The 21274-nt window shown below is 30.8% G+C and overlaps 1 protein-coding gene across 1 annotated transcript in view; it reads right to left on the bottom strand.

Moving 5' to 3' along the window:
* Positions 1 to 315: 315 nt before the first annotated feature.
* Positions 316 to 21274, bottom strand: part of LOC134714633 (protein mono-ADP-ribosyltransferase PARP14-like) — a 40212-nt gene continuing 19253 nt past the window's right edge. Inside the window, exons 14-25 of the mRNA XM_063576034.1 lie at positions 18337 to 18558; positions 16999 to 17086; positions 14619 to 14729; positions 13701 to 13769; positions 12823 to 13002; positions 10223 to 10396; positions 9226 to 9413; positions 8093 to 8299; positions 7379 to 7595; positions 6576 to 6754; positions 5448 to 5628; positions 316 to 4462 (exon numbers count right to left, since the gene is read on the bottom strand). Coding sequence (XP_063432104.1) covers positions 4173 to 4462; positions 5448 to 5628; positions 6576 to 6754; positions 7379 to 7595; positions 8093 to 8299; positions 9226 to 9413; positions 10223 to 10396; positions 12823 to 13002; positions 13701 to 13769; positions 14619 to 14729; positions 16999 to 17086; positions 18337 to 18558 — 2106 coding nt within the window. The 3' untranslated portion in view covers positions 316 to 4172. The remainder of the gene's footprint in view (positions 4463 to 5447; positions 5629 to 6575; positions 6755 to 7378; positions 7596 to 8092; positions 8300 to 9225; positions 9414 to 10222; positions 10397 to 12822; positions 13003 to 13700; positions 13770 to 14618; positions 14730 to 16998; positions 17087 to 18336; positions 18559 to 21274) is intronic.

Genomic DNA, 21274 nt, shown 5'->3' with positions numbered 1-21274 from the left:
TCGGCTCGAAACAGGTGTAGTAGCTCGCTAAAAGCTCGCATACACCTTGTTTCCTAGCCTCGTACAAATACAGCTGATATTTAAAGACACTAAACAGTTATTGTCTATTTAAAAGGATAAGCATCAATTCTGCAATCGTCTTGCACATACACTGGACATTAATCAACCAACAATCAGTTCTACAACAAATGCTGAACACCTAGGAGAAAACCGAAATTGTATGATTATAGATAACTTGGATAAATTAAAGGAATAAATTTATCTTTATTTGTGATTTCAAAACAAACAATTACAAAAGACACATGCAAGGCCGACATCTAAGTTCAACAGGAAAACAAAAAACTAAACATAAGATAGAGGTAATGTTTTTCTTATTAGTTATTCTATTTTGCATGTCAACAAAAATACTTATGATATAATAAGGGAGTCTTTGTTATCATATCATTATAATTACATTAGATGTATGTTTCATTATAATACTCCATTCTGATTGGTTAACTGCTTGTCACGTGTTATTCCTTCAGCAATTGCATCACTCAATAAAACTTTTTATTTATGATAACACGTGGTCCACAATAAAGTGCACAGGTGAATTATATAAAAAAAACTTTTAAAATTTGTGTTTTTATGATCATCGCTAAAAATTGTAATTATAAGTATTGAATGCTTCTTTTTGTAACTTCATAGGATTGTAAAAGCGTTGACTGTGCGCACATTTTTAGAATGAAGTGCTTTCACGCTTCATACCAAATGTACTTCAGTCAACACTTTTACACCTCAATGAATTTACAAAAAGAAGCATTAAATTCTTAAGTAAGTTATACTGTGGGGGCTCTGTTTCCAAAGAATATAAAATAAAAATTGAGAGCAAGTAATGCTGAAATTTTCATTATTTCGTTACTAGTATTTTTCCTCTAGAGATTTTTTGTAAAAGTGTTTTTGATTCGGAATGTCAATAACCTTTTAGTTTTAGATACAACATAGGTCATAAAATAGATTAAGGAAACTGACAAGTTAGTAAGGTCCCCACTGGCACATTTTTGTCTGAGGTACAAAAACAATATTTTATCAAACAAATCAATACATGTAAATACTGTTGTAATTTTTTGTGGGAAACATTCAAAACAAGAGGGTTGGAAGGCATGTCAGCAACTTGCTGATCACGAAGTTAACTTTATAATAACATGCCAAAAAGAAGCTTGATAATTTCAGCATAACTGATATGACTATGCATGAAAAATACTATTCTGGAAATTCACATTTGAACATTGTTATGTGACTTCATGGGAGAATTTAAAGAATCATTTGCACAAAAGAAAATAGCTTGAGCACAACCTAGAAGTGACCTACTGTTAATTTACTTTCCTCAATCGTAACAAAAGCATTACATATTCATTAGGCATACTAAAGTAAGCAAAATTCTTTTTAACTTGATGGTTAAAGTCCTATTTTTCTTAAATAAAATTGAGAATGGAAATGGGGAATGTGTTAAAGAGGCAACAACCAGACCATAGAACAGACAACAGCAGACGATCACCAACAAGTCTTCAATACAAGGAGAAATTCTCCCAACAAGAAGCGTCCTTTAGCTGGCCCCTAAACAAATATATTTACTAGTTCAGTGATAATGAACGCCATACTAAACTCCGAATTGTACCCAAGAATCTAACTGATATTTTATATATAACTGTGGATTCATTAATATTTGTTGGATACTAATTTTCCTGGATTTTTTTAGTACAGGTTCACCACAAATCTAAATGATCAATGGACTACATATTTTCTAAAGGAATATATAATGCAGACTTTGTCAAAACCATAAAATTAAATATCCACGAACATGCAAGTTTTTCTCAATCCACGAAAATTTTTCTTCATGAAAAAAAAGAATCCAGTGAAGCTCAAGTTCATACTTTGAAACAAGTTTGAAGTAACATTCCTTTTTGAATATCAGTTAGGGAGCAGCTTACTTATCAATCTTAACAAAAGCTTCAACATTTCAAGTAAAAAGATTCAAGCAAATTCAAGATAATCACAATGGAGCTTTTTTAACTATATGTTCAAATATTCTATACAAGTTTTAGAATTTATTTAAAGCATTCTCTGTTTTTATAAGAAATTTGGATGGATATAAAGATTATACAATTGGTTTATGTTAGACATAGAAAACTAGTAACAGCATTTTCACCTGCAAAACAAAAACAAAAATACAATATCATTTATAAATAATATCACTTACAAATATCTACCAGCTGACCCTTAGCTTTAAAGAAGTTATCAAAAATATAATAATATCCTTATTTAATAGATAAATGCCAGTTCATACAGAAAATCATCATTTTACAATAATCATGTGTCAATAAAACAAATATTTGTATACAATGAAAACAAAAATAAAAGGTCATAATTGAAAATGGAACTTCACCTGGTTTCATTTCCCTTCTCAGCGACTCAATGGAATTCCTTTAAAGATCTTCCTTCATAATTTTACTAAATGCATATTAAATGTAACAAAAGACTTAATATTAGTGCAAAAAAATCAAACATCAAACTAGATAGAATATCTTTCATTCCATACCACACTTTCATGTATTTCCTTTTTTCTTTTCCTTTCTGTTTAATTCCTCTGTATTTATGATTTTTCTAAAAAGGGACAGGGTTAGTGAGATGGTCACTCTTCTTTAATGTTGTTTTTTTTTTTTATATTTTACCATCTAATTATCTTTCCAATCTAATTTTTTCTCTGTTTTAAAAACATATTCAACTTGGATTTACATATTTACACACAAGATGTACTATTTAAAATTAATACTTTAATCACAGAGTTTTCTATATATCACAGACATTTAAAAATTGAGCAATTGAAATCCAAATTACACATTGTCATTATTAAAAATAATGGCAATCATCCTTATCACACACATTTCAAATAGATTGTCCTTGTGCAAATTAAACTGAATGCTCCACCAGATCAGTTGAACAAAATTTTATAATAATTGCGACAAAAATCAATTTCTCAATTATTAATAAAAATATAACATTTAAGTTAAGAGAATACATGGTCATGTTTTACTATATTTATAAAGCTCTTAGTAAAGGTGAGTGATCTTATTTATCATTTTAAAATCAATATTAGTCAGTCAAGCATAATATGTAGGTTTGAAGGGCCTTCTTGAAAGTATGCCTATACATTTATATAGACAAATCTTTACAGCAATATGTATGATTTTTTGCATTGAGATCTGAATTGATATGTCATAGGTATATATATTGTATCAGTTTAATAGCATCTGGCAAACTAAAGAAAGAGAACAGAAACAAAAAAAATAACAATTTTAACATTTGTAAATGGTCATAGCTATAGAACTCTTAAAATGAGGCCCCAAAAAAATGAAACATGATCTGTATTTTGTGTTTATAAGCATTGTGTATAAGTTTCATACCATTTGGTTGAGGCAAATTAAAATTAGAGAACAGAAAGGATTTTTTATTTCTATTGTACAGGGGCATTACTGTAGAACAGTTAGAGCCAAAATTCAAATTTGGTCTGTAGTTTGTGGTAAGAAGCATTGTGTAGTTTCATAACATTTGGTCATGTTGGTAGAGGCAGTCTTAAGTTAGAGAACAGATACCAATTTTGGGTGTATGGACGGACGGACACTGGTAAAACTTAATGCCCTCTCAATTATGGCGGGGCATAAAAAGACTCTATGTTTGAGGAAAACCATTTGCCTTTTATATGGACTAGTTTTTCACTAAGTGAAGTAAGTTTAAAGATAACTTGTTATCAGAGATTCAAACATTACATATCACTTTCTATCACAGATAAATGAGAATAAATAATTTATACATATAAAAAAGTATGATTATTCTTAAATATTCAAAGTATATATTTGTTAAACGTCAGATCAATTAAAAGCATGCTGCATTAACATAAAATAAAACAAAACTAATCATATATATATTTTAAAACCCCAAAAATAAGTTGTAGACTGCAAAAAAAACAATATCACAATATATAGCATAAAATAACATTATATAAAACATAACTAATCATAAATATATTTTAAAACCCAAAAATTAGTCGTAGACTGCAAAAAAACAATATCACAATACATTGCTATTATGTTATTTCTTCCAACATTGTACAACCTGGAGAATATGTTTGTACATTATTTTACAAAAGATATACAGTATTCAGGATAGGCTTGTGTGTCATTGAATATGACATACTCCAGAGGGTTGTTAACATCATTAACACCAGAATCAAAGTTTAACATTGTTCCATCACCCCTCTGTGGTAAAACACGCATGTTTGGATCTCCTTTACAGTATTTACCAGTTAAAACTTTACTCAGGAAAATCTGACTGACACTCGTTGTAATTCCACCAGGAGAAACCCAGTTTCGTGCTGAGTAAGATGCATCATTTGCAAAGTATACACCATATCCAAACCATGTACCTTCAAATAATAATAACAATAATATATAAACATGTCAAATTCAATGAGCAAGCTATAAATGGCTCTGAAATGGCAAAATTAAAACAAGAAAATTAATGGCTTAAATTATGTAAAAAAAAAAAGAAAAGAAAGAAAAACAAATATAATCTACAGCATCAAACAAAAACCATTGAGTTCGGGCTTCTGACTTGGGACAGACACATGCAGAATGTGGCTGAGTTAAAGATGTTTGTGAGCTCCAAAATACATTTATATGTATATGTTCACCTTTTCTGCTTTCCAAATAACTTTTCTAGTCATAAATGCCAAGTGATGAGATGGGTTGAACTGCTTAGAGGGTCAAATGAGCTTATCGTTGAGTTACTTAAACAAGTGGCTGTAAAGAGCCTGTGTTGTATATGTGCATAATCAAGAAGAACTCTTTGCAACCATGCAGTGTCAAGAATAAAATTCGTGACCAAAAAATCTTTTTCTGTTGATCTTAATTTTGTTTAGCTGATCCTTATGTCTGTTTAGTCTATTTTTATAAATTTTTATATAATTTTTTTAAATCATTAAAGGGCAATTACTCATTTGAGGAATGGACAGTTAACTTACTATATCGGCAACATACGATTTGTTTGAGGATTTTGCCTTGCTGATTAATTTAGTTATTAAAAAGTTTCTATTTTTCTAGTATAAAGTTCATCATATAAGTCAAAAAGCAAAGAAAATTGGTAAAAATTGTCATTGTAGGGCAATAACTTTACTAATGGGTGAACTGACAATATCGAAAATGCAAAACTAACTTGTTTTAAGATCTTTCCTCTATCTATAAGTTTTCAAAATAAAAGACAAAGATGAAAAATATTAGTAACTCCAATATGTAGTCTCCTGACAATGTAGATAGTTCTCCCCTTAATTATGAAAGTTCAATGCAGGTAATTCCTGAAATATAAAAGCTCACAATAACTTCTGTAGATTAACACTCCATCTTTATACTTACCATTTTTACCACAATAACTTCTGTTATAACCATACATTATTATACTTGGTACTGCATCACTCCCAGTTCCATGCCAGAGTTGTTGTTCAGCCACAACATTTGAATTCTGGTTCTGATCTTTTATAAGCTTTCTTTTTGCTGCGTACATCTGGTACAAAGATATATTCTGAATTCTTTCAATCTGAAATTAAATAACAACTCTTTGAATTCTTAAATCGTCAGCATTTAAAATGGAATATAACTTTATTTTAAGTAAAAAATCTTAATTTATACAAGACTTCTGTCAAATAGAGAAAACTATCCTGTCAGCAAAGGTTTTTCTTTTTTATGTGAGGCAAAGAGACTGATGTATACAAACCTTCAAAATTTGTTAGTTTTAAAAAATTGACACAAGTTAATTAAGGATGTGTACTTGATTAATGTTTTATTAAAATCCAAGAACTGTGTATTTTGGTGGGCATTTTTGACAACTGCAGTACTCCATAAAGTGTTTTTGTTATATAATGAAAAAGCAAAAATCAGCTCTCTTGTCAAGGTTTGCTTAAAATGAAGGAGGGTTGGTGCCTTCAAATACTGTAATTTAACTCACCACATTCTTAATTTGTCTGAAGTTGAGATGCTGCACCACTGTCCCAGGTGAGGTAGGGATTGACATCTTCTAACTAAGTTAACCCCACCCTATTAGGCAAGTGCCTGTCCCAAGTCAGGAACTTGTTATGCTGTGGTTGTCATTTGTTGCTGTCTTAAATATTTGTTTTTCATTCATTATTTTGTACATAAAGTAGGCAATGTTAGTATTCTCGTTTCAATTGTTTTACATTTGTCATTTCATGGTCTTTAATAGCTAACTATGAAGGATATCTGGTTTTTCTCATTGTTGAAAGCTGTATGGTGACATATAATTGTTAGTTTCTGTGTCATTTGGTCAATAGTGGAGAGTTGCCTCATTAGCAATCATACCACATCTTCTTCTTATATAAGCAAAACTACTGCAAATTGATATCAAAATAGAAAGAGCACATGGCAAAAATATATCTATCAAAATCAATTCTCCATAGCAAGGAAAGGATTCAGGTTAGTATGATAGCTTATATCATGTTATGAAAAAATCTCATATATAAAACTTACTTTTGTTACTTTGAAAGTTGAAGAATTAAACTGAGTTTTGTATTGCCCATTGAATACGGATGTCTTAAACAGTTTTACCACATCCATAAATTCTTGTGAGCTGGTCAACAGAGTTATAACCTTCAAATTCTGATTATTATTATCATCCCATTCAGAAGGAAGACTAAATATGTCGCCACCTGATTCAAGAAAAATAAATAATCACTATGCAATATAGAATTAGTTCAAATTAAATAAACTGCTTCACAGATCACACATTGATTCGACTGCAGAGGTCCAACTATGAACAGTTTAGGCTAAAATGGACTCAATATTCAAGCTTGATATAGATCTAAATTTGAATTGTAATATATATTTGACATATTATAGGTTTCTAACACAGAATAAATGTAGTTAAAGAACTTGAAATAGGTTAAATAATTTGAATTTACATTAAATTAAGTAGTTTTTGCTTTAGTACAGTATACTGTTGCACTGTGCTATTGATCTATGCTAAGTAAATCTGTTTTCAGTCTAAATACAAATAACAAGAAAATTATCAAATTAAATATGTACCCAAATATTGCTCTGAATAATTGACAATTACATACATCATGAGGAGTATATCTAAACAAAACGCATTTGACTAACAGGTCGAGCAACTGATGTTCTTTAACCCTGCTGACTGCCATGGTGATTGCCAAATAAAATTGATCACAAGATGTAACAAAATAGATCTTAATACAAATTTAATACTAAACAGAAAATATATATACAAACATCATCATAAACAGCATGGCAGCACCTCTTTTTAGAGTAAATACCTTTTAATTTTTCTCTTCTGATAACTTCTACTGTGTCAGTTGGATCATTTACGGGATATTCCTTCATAGTATTCAACTCAATTATATATTTATCACCAGAAGCTGAATAAAAGTCAACATCAGATCGTTTAGAAGTACCACGATGTGCATTCTCAAGATGCATATTTATCAAATCAGGATATGGTGTAAGAAGTTGTTTTCCGTGTTGGTCTATTTCCTACAAAGAAATTAAAAAAATATTACGTCAATCATCCTCTTCAATTCTCTCATTTCATGACCTTCCGTGAGACAATTTTAGTCAAGAAAAATAATCTAGATGAAGGGTTATTTCTCAAATGTTTATAGATTTGGACCATACATTTCCATTTGTTTAAGACAAGTCATGGTACAGCATGTTTTTCCATTTGCACAAAATTTGCCATATATTTGGAATCAACAAAACTCTGTAAAGGAGATCTAAGGGTTCCACCATTGATAGCAGCAGCAATGGTGTATAATATGGCATTATTCAATTGTGATGTTATATGTTTCTCTTTTCCCAGAAAATAACGCAATTTAAAGAGATTTGGAGAAAACAAAAATCTGCCATAGATTTGGTTTGATTGACATTTGTAACATCACGTTTAACATAGATTAGGAATCTACCCTAGAGTGTTGAGTCCTACAAATCTATTTTTTAAAAATTGTTTTTTTACAAACATTGTTTATACTTACTTTGAAAAACCATTGAACTTGGTCATTCATGATTTTTGCTTCCTCTTCACAGAAGCGTCTATGTCTAAATTTGCTCAGCCAACCATGGATTTTATTTAAAGCATCTATTATGTGAGACTTCAGCCCCTCTAAAACTAGCTGACTTGTTTTTTTATTTATACATATCTTAATAGGAAAATCTTTCTTCACACTATGGATTGCTGCTTCCTGCAAAAGATATAAAAACTACACTTAAATAAGGGATGGCAACAAGTGTACAAAAATTGCTTCTAAAACTAAATCCACACAAAGACATTGATCCAAATAAATAAAATCAGGAGAAAGGTTTAAAGAGCTAAGAACACAGAAAGCACCAATCATAACATGCATGTTCATCAATTTAGTAGAAACTGGCCAAAGACCAAAAGACTGGAAACAAGCAAATAGCACAAACCCTGTATGTAAAAAGACTGAATGTTACAAAGCTGCAAATTATAGACCAATCTCTTTTAAACGTGTTTCTGCTGCAAAATAATGGAACACATTGTGACAACTAACATCATGGACCATCTATAAACAAACAACATCCTTATGACCTCCAACATTGGTTTCCAAATGTGGAGCTCATGCAAGTCACAACTCATCTTATCCATTCAAGAAATACACAACATCAGAAATATTCGAATAGATCTTATCACACAATGGATTTTGCCAATTATTTATATTATAACTAATCGGCGTATTTGAATAGCAAAAAATAAGACAACGCGTGACCGAACGACGCATGGATTAAACGAGTGCGCAGCACGAGTTTAATCCATAGTGGCGTTCGGTCACAAGTTGTCTTATTTTTGATATTCAAATACGGTGATTAGTTATACTTTTTATTAAATTGTCAAATTGCTTTTTTTAAGAAAGTAATGTAGAAAATGTAAGGAACTATATATTTTTCCTACGCATGTTTTGTTTCGATGTTATCGACGTCTTGACAACGCCTATTGTTGTATGACGTCAGAGAGTGAAATAACCACATTTATTTCACATGTGAAATTATCGGTTTTTATTTAACTAGGAAATCAATGAAATTCATTGCAACCAATGTAATAATCTTAGATAAAGTCCACCGACTCTATGAACTAAAATACTATAACTACCTCATTGGCCGTTAACTCTTTGATCATGGAATCATGCATTTCTTTCTTTTCATACTCTGATTCTATTGCTTTCATCAACCTCTGTTTGACACTGTGAGTGTTCCTTTCTCCATAGATTAAAAATCTTACAGTATCATTACCTACTGGGTCATCTTGCATCACAACAAATTTACCAACTGGACCAGCGGCTTAAATAAATAATATAAAAAAAAAAAAAAAATTATAATAATAATAATAATACTTATTTCTATCATTAACTTTTATTAGTCTTTTACTTGTGTCCCTGATAATACTCTATTTCATTTCTTAACAATATTTGTATATAGCTCATAGATAAAATTGTTAGAATTAACTATATTTTATGTGCTTTAGATTAATCATGACCTCTCTGTTGCATTGGACTAAAACTTACATCAGTTGGAAAAAGACAAATCTGATTAAGGTGTCATTCTTCTATAATTGCCAACCTTTTTCCAAAGTGTACAAAACATACACTTTTCAGGTATATGGGACTAAAAATAAACTATAACATATCTGACGGTTTTATTTGATGACATCTATCTGTTATGCTCCTAATTTGTCAGAATAAAGATGTTATTTTCAAATGCATAGATGATAAAAGACTTCATTGCAGTAAATTTTTTTTTAACCCTATGGAAAAGAAAACATTTAAAAAAAAAAAAAAAAAAAAAACACATACGGTAAACATGATAATTTTTAACCCCCAACAAAAAATTTGACTCAAGATATTAAGGTTAATCTGTCATTGGTGACCAGTGGGTGTTATGCCCATCAACATAGGAGACATAAAAACAGAGTTTTTACAGAAAACAGCTACAAAATAAATTAAAAAACATCCTTTTTAACCACAGAAATTACATTTATTTTATGAGACTACATGAAAAATACAATATGAAACAACAGAATATAATACTTTCCCTGATACAATTTTTTTAGTCTTTTAAACTTAAATACATAAGAATAACCTAAAACATACCTGGAACTGTTTGTGATGCTTGGCCTATACCTTGTAACATTGATGTTACCATATCAGGTTGAAATATTACAAGATATACATGTTTTAATGTTCTTAAATCATTCTCTTCTAAATACTCCTTGAGACCCTCTACTATAGTCTGACCCATCAATTTAGGATTTGTAGCATTGCCACCTGAAGAAATATAAACATATAGTCAAATAATCTAGATGAATAAAAACAGTAATCAAATATCAAAATAACAAATGTACCTCTTCAATCTAATTTTTGCAAATATTCTTTTTACACACCACTGAATTTTTTTCTTTAATATGCAAAATATGTCATATGGTAGTTAAATTGACTTCTTCTGAAGGTATTTTTTCAACATTTTAACATGATACCACCATTCAGTATTTCTGCTAGTGAGTGCTGTTTTTGTAGAACATTAATCTAAATGTGGACTTTAACTAGCCCATTAATCATAAATAGATTTTCTTGTAGTATCAACAATGTTTGACTTGTTAAACAGTGTTTTCTAGAAATACATTACACTTCTACATTTCAATATCTATAATGTAAGTCCAATGTATGACTAGTCTGATGACACTCTCCTAAAATACTGCCGAAATTGAGAGCTAGGCACCACAGACATTGATGTGGACAATATGTTAACACTCATCCTCCTGGTTAATACTGTAGATTCAGTCAAAAACTCAAAAACCCTAAGTTCTATTCTATAGTCACTATGCTTAAACGGCCGTGGGTAACTTAAGTTACCCACAGCCCAAGATGGCGGACTCTAAACTCGTTGAGATTATAGTTGATACGAAATCTACTTTTTGCAACGTTTTTCTTGATCTATGTAAATATTGATAGGACTTTTGAATAAAGAAATCACTTACCATCACTACAAATTTGTTAATTTTGACTTCACTTTAGCGCAAGGCCAACTTTAAAAAAATTCATAAGATGTCCGTAACTTATAAGTCAAAAATAATCAGACTGTCCGTAACTTTATTTTCGGATGTGGGTAACTTTTTTTCCAAATTTTAAGATTAATAATTTCAACACTTAAAGGACAATAAACACTATCAAACCCCTTAATTATTACATAGATTTATACAATAACGATATGCTTCAAACTAAACAAGAGAAAAAAGCAAACCAGAGTGTCACGGATTTTCCGTTAAATTTTTAAAAATTATTCCCGGGATAAAACGGGATCTTACGGTACGGCGAAATTTATCTAACATTCTTCTAGCTTTATAGATTGTTCATTGATGAGTCCTTAGTCGGTGTAGCCGCGGAAAATTGATATCCTTTCCTTTAAATAATTTCTGAATTGTTAGCCAAAAAAGTATGGTCTCTTCATTATATCTAGTGTGATGTGTTGTTGATTGTGAGGGGAAAATGACGAAATCTAGGAACAGATGGAAGGCTATATTGTTGAACAGATGTCAGTTTATTATAGAAATAAAAGTAAATTTAAAATCTTCTAAAAGTTTCATTGACCTCAGGGATTCAATAAGATCGGGTATCAAATCATACATATCTTCTTTAGATGTTTGGACTGATTCATCTATGTATTTCTGATAATGATTGACCTCCGAACTTGTTCTCCTTACTATAGGTGATTTTCATATGTTCACCATTAATGTAATTTCTAAAGTTGGAAATGGTGAGATCTATAACCTGCATGTCATGATTTATCATTTAAAACTTAAGCAGTACAATCTATAAAGCCAGTAGAATGTAAGATAAATCAATTTTGCCGTACAATTTTTTACATAAGGTGGCAGAAACCAGTTATTTTACAATAAATCTTTAGAATTTCCTTTTAGAATTTTCTTCAGAGTTCAGCATTTTTGTAATTAACTTTTTTTAATTGCCTGTACCAAGGCAGGAATATGACCGTTGTTTTCCATTCGTTTGGTGAGCTTTTGGCTTTGCCATTTCATAGAGGACTTCCTGTTTTAATATTCGTAGGAGTTCGGTATTTGTGTTATTTATCATTTCTTTTTTTTATAATAACATCTATGAATATAGATTCTTTGAAAGTTACTGACATCATGCTAAAGTTACGGACATCCTTATTGTGTAAGGAAAAAAGTTACGGACAGGCTGTTTTGAAGTTACGGACATCATAAGTGTTTTGGAAAATCGTGCTGTAATCGTTTATTTTGTTGTAACAAACCACGTTTTTCATTGCAGAGTTTCCCTAAAAGATTTATATAACTTTTTAATTGCTGAACATTTCTTTTGTATTCATGGTATTGTAATTATATACGAGCAAACTTCCTAACCGAAGCCAGGCGGCTCCATCTTGGGCTGTGGGTAACTTAAGTTACCCATGGCCGTTTAAGCACAGTGATAGTGGTAGACTGGCAGGTTCATCGAAAATATTTTTCTTAATCTAAATACATGAACCACAAGAATGGTTGTGGCATTATGTTTGATTCTTATTGACCTAGTGGTTTCAGAAGATAAAATTTTTGTAAGATTCAAGGAATGAGGCAAGACAACTGATGCAGAGTGATGGCAATATTAATCCTAGCACTTTAAGCCAGGTTGACCAAAAAGTTGATGGATAGTCATATCTACATTTTTTTAAGCATTACCTGTTCCAAGAGCAGGAAGTGACAAAGTCTTTAATTTCTTATCTTCAGCTTTCTTCATTGCTTTTCCAATCATTTTCTTCCATTGTGCAGACGTAGACTGATATGTTATATGAAAAATAAACTGTACTGGAAGCCCACAGCCACTTGTTGATGTTATTTTGTGTTTCTTCATATGTTCTCCTATAAAAAATACATGAGTGAACAAAAAATTAAATTTTATATATAATTAAGGACAACAGCTCACATCTAACGGCAATATCTCCAAAACTTTGCATTGAAGATTTTAGACTCTACATATTGTGTAGATGTTGTTTGCTTATCATTTTGCTGTTTTCATTTTCTTTCTATCTCTTACAGTATTCAATATGATATGTAAATTAAAAAATTCATTTAAAAAAAACTTCATTGATTTCTAATTTCTCACTGCATCTCTAATACATCATTAATGTTTAAGGATGTTTGCTACTACTGATTTTGACTTGTTTGTCAGATATTTGGACTCCTCTAGCTGTTGTGTGGTGCAAATACAAATTTTGCCTGCTAACCCTTAATTTTCTTTTCATAATTTTCAAATTACATATTGTTTAAAAGCATTTTTGAAAATCTTGTACAATCCTTGTAATTTATTAACATTTTTTAAAAATAAATAAATGTGCCATAAATATATAAAAAAAAATCTTGAGAAACAACAGTTCTCACCAAATTTTCAATGGCTAGTATATCTGGAAAACAAGCACACATACCCTTTATTTTTTGCTGCTTTTGTAGGTCCTTTAGTTACATACAATCAATTTATAGCAGTCTTTTAAAAAGCTTGTAATTTTGAATGAGAGTAGCGATCATCCTTAGTTAGAAAGGTCTTTAATTTTCCAACTTACTTTTCTTTGTGCATTCTTCGTCCAGTTTCTTCTTGTCACACTGAGCTTTCAAAGCTTGGGCTACTGCACCTGTTAATAATTCAGAATTGATGATCACTATTACTGACTCAATAGGTCATAACAATTAGTACATGTATATTTTTTAGTTTTAACTAATGATGTCAAGGTCAATGTTATATGAAACCTATCAAGGATTATGTGAACACTTTACATTCTTTCCTATGCAAATATAGCTGATTTTTTGCTGTATATAGTATCTGACATATGAACCTAGCCTCAAAAACTTAACTTTTGACTCCTTGAAATGAGGTAAAGATCAGATGAGCATGTAACAGGCTATTATTTAAACTTGGAATTATTTTTAATTATTGAATTTGCTTGATTTCTTGTTATTGGAAATTTTTAATAAATTCCATGTTTATTCTATACTGAAATGTTCTGTGCTGCGCACAACAATTTCTATTACAAAGAAGATAGTATATTTTCAATAGAATGTACTGTGCTGCGCACAACACTATCTAACCGAAATACATTGTATGGAAAGTGTTATTAACCACTCAAAAGATTATAATACCAAATAAACATGGAATTTATTAAAAAATTTAAACACAAGAAATTATGCAAATTCCATAATCAAAAATAATTCCAAGTTCAAATAATAGCCTGTTATGTACACTTTTCAATAATTTCATATCCCAAACTGACAGTCAAACACCATTGCACCAAGGACAAGAAACTTTATGTGTTGATTTTGATTGTTATGTTTGTTATGCATGAAGTATGAACAATTGTATATGTGAAATTATTTAAATAGTATATATCTGCAAATCATAATCTTTGAGTTACAAGACACCATTAAATGTGACATATATACTTTACTGACTAGAAATAAATTAAGAAGCCAGCTAACCACTTTACCTTTCGACAAATCCAAATCAACATTGGTACTGTTAACAATAGCATCACATTTCTTTTTAAGAATATTTCCCTGCTCTACACTGAATTTCAAATCATCTCCAATCAGAAATTCTGAAATAATAGTAATGTTCAACTTAGGAGCAATGGATAGAATAGTTTAAAGGCCACATGGGAAGGTTTTTAAACATGTATTAAGGAGGCTTTTAAGTCAACTTTATTGAATAGCATATTAAAGGTTGTACCTGTGTATCAATTTTGTCTAATTTCAAGACAAAAAGATATAATAAAGTGTGCAAGCTGGGCCTTTGTAAAAATGTCAGTTTTCTAGTACTGGTAAAGGATAGACACAAACATGCAGGATCTAGCTGTATGTGAAAAAAAAAATATTATACAAAATTTGTGAATTTTTATCAAAAAGTCTCCTTGGCTTAGATACCTGATTTCAGAAGCTGTTATTAGCTTTGAAATATCAGCACTAACTGTGAGTACTCTCAAATCTGTTCTGTATGTCTTTATTATTTTTTGTTAGTTGATTTTGTGCTTTATATTGTTTTATAAATTAACTTCAGTCCTTCTTTTTTTTATCTGATTTTTATGGGTTGTTTATATCTTCTGCTGATACATCAGTGTCCCAGGTAAAGGGGAGGGGGGTTAAGGTGCACACAAAAATCATACCACATCCTTTTTTTATAGTGAAAGAAAACAAGAGTGCACACGCTGAAATGTCTCACCTTCTTTACTAATCATTGATATTATGTTAAAAGTCCTAGCTAAGTATAAAGCTTTATTAAAAACTGTCACATAAACTAAACATTAACCAAGATAACTAAACAAAGACCAATGAACCATGAAAATGAGGTCAAGGTCAGATGAACCATGCCAGGCAGACATGTACAGCTAGCAATGCTTCCATACAACAAATAAAGTTGACCTATTACTTTTAGATTAAGAAAAATAGACCAAAACACAAAAACTTAACACTGAGCAATGAACCGTAAAAATGAGGTCGAGGTCAAATGAAACCTGTGCGACTGACATATAGATCATAAAAAATTTCCGTACCCTAAATATAGTTGACCTATGGCATATAGTATTAGATAAAAAGACCAACACTCAAAAACTTAACTTTGACCACTCAACCATGAAAATGAGGTCAAGGTCAGATGACATCTGCCCGCTAGACATGTACACCTTACAATCATTCCATACAACAAATATAGTAGATCTATTGCATAAAGTATGAGAATAACACACCAAAACACAAAAACTTAACTATAACCACTGAACCATGAAAATGAGGTCAAGGTCAGATGACACCTGCCAGTTGGACATATACACCTTACAGTCCTTCCATACACTGAATATATAAGCCCTATTGCTTATAGTATCTGAGATATGGACTTGACCACCAAAACTTAACCTTGTTCACTGATCCATGAAATGAGGTTGAGGTCAAGTGAAAACTGTCTGATGGGCATGAGGACCTTGCCTTGCACATACCAAATATAATTATCCTATTACTTATAATAAGAGAGAATTCAACATTACAAAAAATCTGAACTTTTTTTTCAAGTGGTCACTGAACCATGAAAATGAGGTCAAGGACATTTGACATGTGACTGACGGAACTTCTTAACATGAGGCATCTATATACAAAGTATGAAGCATCCAGGTCTTCTACCTTCTAAAATATAAAGCTTTTAAGAAGTTAGATGACGCCGTTGTTGCCAGATCACTATTTCTATGTCGAGCTTTCTGGCTCGACAAAAATGTATACTTTTACCTGTCTGGAAAGGCTCAGCCTGCACATTTTTGTGAGGCACAGACTGATGCAAACAAAGTAATTTAAATTCTTGGGTTGTCAATTTCTTTAAGTTTGACACCAATACTTTTGCTGTTGATGATACAGGTAAAAATCAGACTTTGGAACCAGGAAACAAAATTTAGAATCATATTTTAAAAATTAATCTTTATCTCAATTTTTCAAAGCACAGCATATTTACATGGGCATATAAAAATAATGTCATCAAGGAAGGACAATAAACAGACCAGTATATCTGCCTTTGGTAAAAATCTACTATAAAATCAAGAGAACCAATCCATATGATTGCAGATCACTTTGTGTCATTCAGATAATTACTAAGAAAAATTTCATCAAAGTCAATGATTTGTTATCTGAATGATTAAGACAAAATACCATGTATCTTCTACTACAGTTTCAACTTTGTTTGTATTCCAATGCTTCATGTTACACTGATATAAGTCTTCGAAATATTTATTTTGTATCTCACTGAACTTGCAATTTTTAATCTTTACAATTGTGCAAGTATTTCCAAATGTTTTTTGAGATTATTTTTTTTAGTTTTTTTAGTTTTCTCACCTTTAGTGTCTGTTCTATAAATATTAACTGTTCTCTTTGGTCCTGAGCTAGGTCTTGGAATTCTTTTCACTTCTTCTGCTTCAAATGCCTTTATTCAAAAGATTAGAAACAATTACAATTCAAAGATAACTGTAAATACAAACATAGTAAAAAACAAAAAAAATCATAATTTATTAGAAAAAAATAAAAAATTTGTATAGTTATTGGTAAACTGTTGACACAGACATAAGATTGCATGTGGAGCAGGATCTGCTTACCCTTCTGGAGCACATGGTATCCCCCCAGTTTTTGGTGGGGTTCATGTTTATTGCTTAGTCTTAAATTTTCTATGTTTTGTCTTCTGTACTAAAACTTGTCTGTGTGTCTTTTTATTTTTAGCCATGGCATTGTCAGTTTATTTTCAATCTATGAGTTTGACTGTTCCTCGGGTATCTTTTGTCCCTCTCTTTTGCCTGTCTGAATAAAATTTGGAACAAGACAATCTAAAGGATGGCAACATTGCTAATTAAATAAAAGTCGCTGGACCAGTTAGTGGGCAGGACATCAAAATGATTGTCATAAAGATGGCATGTACTAATAGTTATTCAAACTTTAGCAGAAAACTTGACAATTGCTGACTCTATCACTGATAAAGCAATCCCTATGTCTAACTTTCTGTGACTAAATTCTGCAACTTTCATTGCAGGCAATACAAAAAATCCAGAATTTTTACTTGCAATTTCAAAAGCATACACCAAAACAATCTCCCTATGAATTTACTTGGAATTCTAAAATAACATTCCTGAAGGAGTCCATTACAAGAAACAAAATGAAGATCCACATTCTCATTCTTGTCTAAATTAGAAAATATAAAGTCTTGTTTTTTCTTACACTAGAAAATCATATTTCCCTTTTTTTAAATCATTTGCTGAAATACACAAAGAATACATAACTTTATATAGTTTGTTTAATTCAACTATTTCAACATGTGTGTATTTCTAACAGTTATTTCACTTGATAAACGGGAAGAATGTGCCAAAGTACACGGATGCCCCACTTGCACTATCATTTTCTATGTTCAGTGAACTGTGAAATTGGGGTCAAAACTCTTATTTGGCATTTAAATTAGAAAGATAATATGATAGGGCAAATGTGTACTAAGTTTCAAGTTGATTGGTAACCAACTTCATCAAAAATTACCTTAACCAAAAACTTTAACCTAAAGCGGGCTTAACGGACCCATGGATAAACAGGCAGACAAATAGACGGACGGACAAATGAACGGAAGCACAGACCAGAAAACATAATGCCCCTACTATCGCAGCTGGGGCATAAAAATAAATCTTGGCATAATGTTACCTTCACTGTTGTAGTGTCAGAAGGATAAACCACTAGCTTCACTTCCTTGATTTTACTGCTTTTGTTGTTGTCAGAAAATTTGTCAACAATATTGTACATCATGGCAGCAACTCTCCAAGGAGGATATCCAATTATACCAGTACCCATAGCTGGGATGGCAATAGAATGTAATCTGGATTTGCTCATTGTCTCTAAGCATGTGTATACAAACTTCCAAATTTGCTGTAACAAAATAAATAACACTGTTTTACATTCATTACAATTTCATCATATACATGTACTGAAAAGTCAAAATATAATTAAATGAAAAAAATATCTGTATTTCTTATGTCAAAATCATACGATTTTAAATACATGTTGATTATGCAAAAATTAAATATGGATACTGTAAAGCATGGGTATTTTTGTTTAGTACTATAGTTAATTTCTAGGTACATAAATGTTAAAGGAAGCAGACATAATTATAGTATAGATCTGAAAAATTCATTGAAACACAGGAACTGAAAATTGACCAAAATACCATGAGGTCAAGGTCAGATGAAACCTGTCAGTCAGACATGTACACCTTACAATAATTCCATACGCCAAATATAGTTGACCTATTGCTTATGGTATTTGAGATACCAAATTGATTACAAAAACTTAACGTTGATATCTGATCCATGAAATGAGATAAAGATCAAAGGAAACCTTACAAGGATCCCATATACCAAAACATAATCAACCTTTTATTCATCATTAATAACCAAGAAACTAGATTTTTTTTCAATATTTATCAACCATGAATAAGGTTGAGGACAATTGTCATACGACAGAAGGAAAGTTAAAAAAATTAGTCTTCTGCATAACAGGAATGAAGCATCAATGTCTTCTTCTCTATAAAATATAAAACTTTATACAAATAGTTTTTATTTTAGATGTTTATACTACATACTGTAAAATCATCTCTTTTTAATGTGGATATTGATTTTCATGGATTTAAAGGAAAAATGTAATTTTGTGGATATTTGATTTCATGGTTTTGCTAAAATCTGCCTTCAAGACTATTCAAAATTTATTCTTTCATAAACATTTAAATATGTGATTCACCTTCAACATGCAAAATTAGTATCATGCCATAAATAACGAATCTACAGTAAACTAAAGTAGGTCATGCAAGTGATACATATTTACTTGCAAAAATTCAGTACATATTTGGAATATTAAATGCAGAAACTGCTATCAAAGAAACATACAAATAAAGAGATAAACATGATCACCATCTAACCTTAAAAGCCACTACTATTATGTTAATTACAAATTATTGTGATACAATGCACACCAATACTTAGAATCCATTTGACTAAGTAAATAGTATTCTGGGTAAAGAGACAAAGAATTAACAAGTGATAACTTTCATTATTTCATAGCAAGTGTTTCAATAAAAGATCCAAAAGATCATACATTGCGATATAAGGCTTGCTGAAATCTAGTTTAAGTTGATAACCTTCCTCACCATTTGGTCTCCAGGGGAGATTTGTCTCATTGGTAATCATACCACATCTTCTTATTTTTATATACATGTATAAGTAGGTTATGAAGAAAAGTATATTCAGAGATATCCTTCACTTTTCTTATCAAAGGTTGTTTTTATTGTCATAATCTTAGCAGTGTCAATTTCCTATTTATAACTTCTCAATTTTGTGGTGTGATTTTTAAGAAGATTTTTTTTCAAACAATTTCTTCATTCGATCATTGTAAATTCATTTTCTCTAATCTTTAATTTCAAATCATTCCTAAGACCTTAAATTACAAATTTTCTGAATTACCATAATTTGATATTCCATGCACTATATTTTGCCACAAACAATTATCATGGACTGTCTGATGAATACAGTGACACAATGCAGGTGCACAAAGGTACATGTATAGGCAAACAAGGAATTCAAATTAGATATTTTAGAGCAGGTCAAAATGCATTTGCTGGTATGAAAGCTTACTAAGGCAGCAACATGCAGCTGTTGATAGTGATTGCCACTGAAGGCAAATTATACTGTGAGCTGTAAAGCATGCTCACAAGAAGCTTGATACTGAATTTAAGAATTACTGAAACAATAAATCTAACCTACCTTAAACCAAAACTTTTAACTATCACTTTTCTATGTTCTGTTAACTGTGAAATCAGATTAATAACCCTTATTTGGTATACTTACCAAAAAATTCGACTCATAACTTACATGTTTACTCAATTTCAGTTAAATGTGACCACAAGTTACCCTTAATTCAAATTTTAACCCTCATCTTAACCTGATACAGTATAGACAGACCAGAAAACATAATTTCCCTCCACAAACTGATGAAGGGCATAATTATCAAAGTGAAAATTGCATTAAACCATAATAAAATATCAGTTATTTGTGTATTTCACTCTTTCATATACTAGACACAGTCTAGTTAACCATCAGAATGACCTTCAAAAACAAAAAAATGACGTCACATATTAAAAGGAGCATAACTGACCATTCCATTAGGTAACAAAAAAATAACCTGTCAAATTGACTGTATTTAAAAGGTGTTTTTATGCTTGTTTAACCTGACCCTTCTGTGCCTATTTTCCAATCTATCAAGGACCATAACTCCTGAGGGTGGGGACCATAACTCCTCAGGGCAAAATTCTCAATTTTGAACTAAATTGACCTGCATTCTGTCATAAGTTACTCAAAACAAACTTTTAAAATTATTTGTGGAATGGTTCAGAACTTATTACAAGGAAACAATATAAAGTGTCATTTCAAAATCTATCAAGAACCATAATTCCTGAACGGTAAAAGGGAAATCATCAATATTAAATGTGACCTCCATGTTGTCATCAGTTACAACAAATTTATATTTGAAAAGCATTGGTGTACATATTTAAAACACACTAGTTGAATGTTTCATTAACTGGAGCACAAAAAGA

Source organism: Mytilus trossulus, chromosome 4, assembly GCF_036588685.1.
Source record: "Mytilus trossulus isolate FHL-02 chromosome 4, PNRI_Mtr1.1.1.hap1, whole genome shotgun sequence".
NCBI lineage: Eukaryota > Metazoa > Mollusca > Bivalvia > Mytilida > Mytilidae > Mytilus > Mytilus trossulus.
Note: the sequence above shows the minus strand (reverse complement) of the source record. Positions and strands in the feature narration are given on the sequence as shown.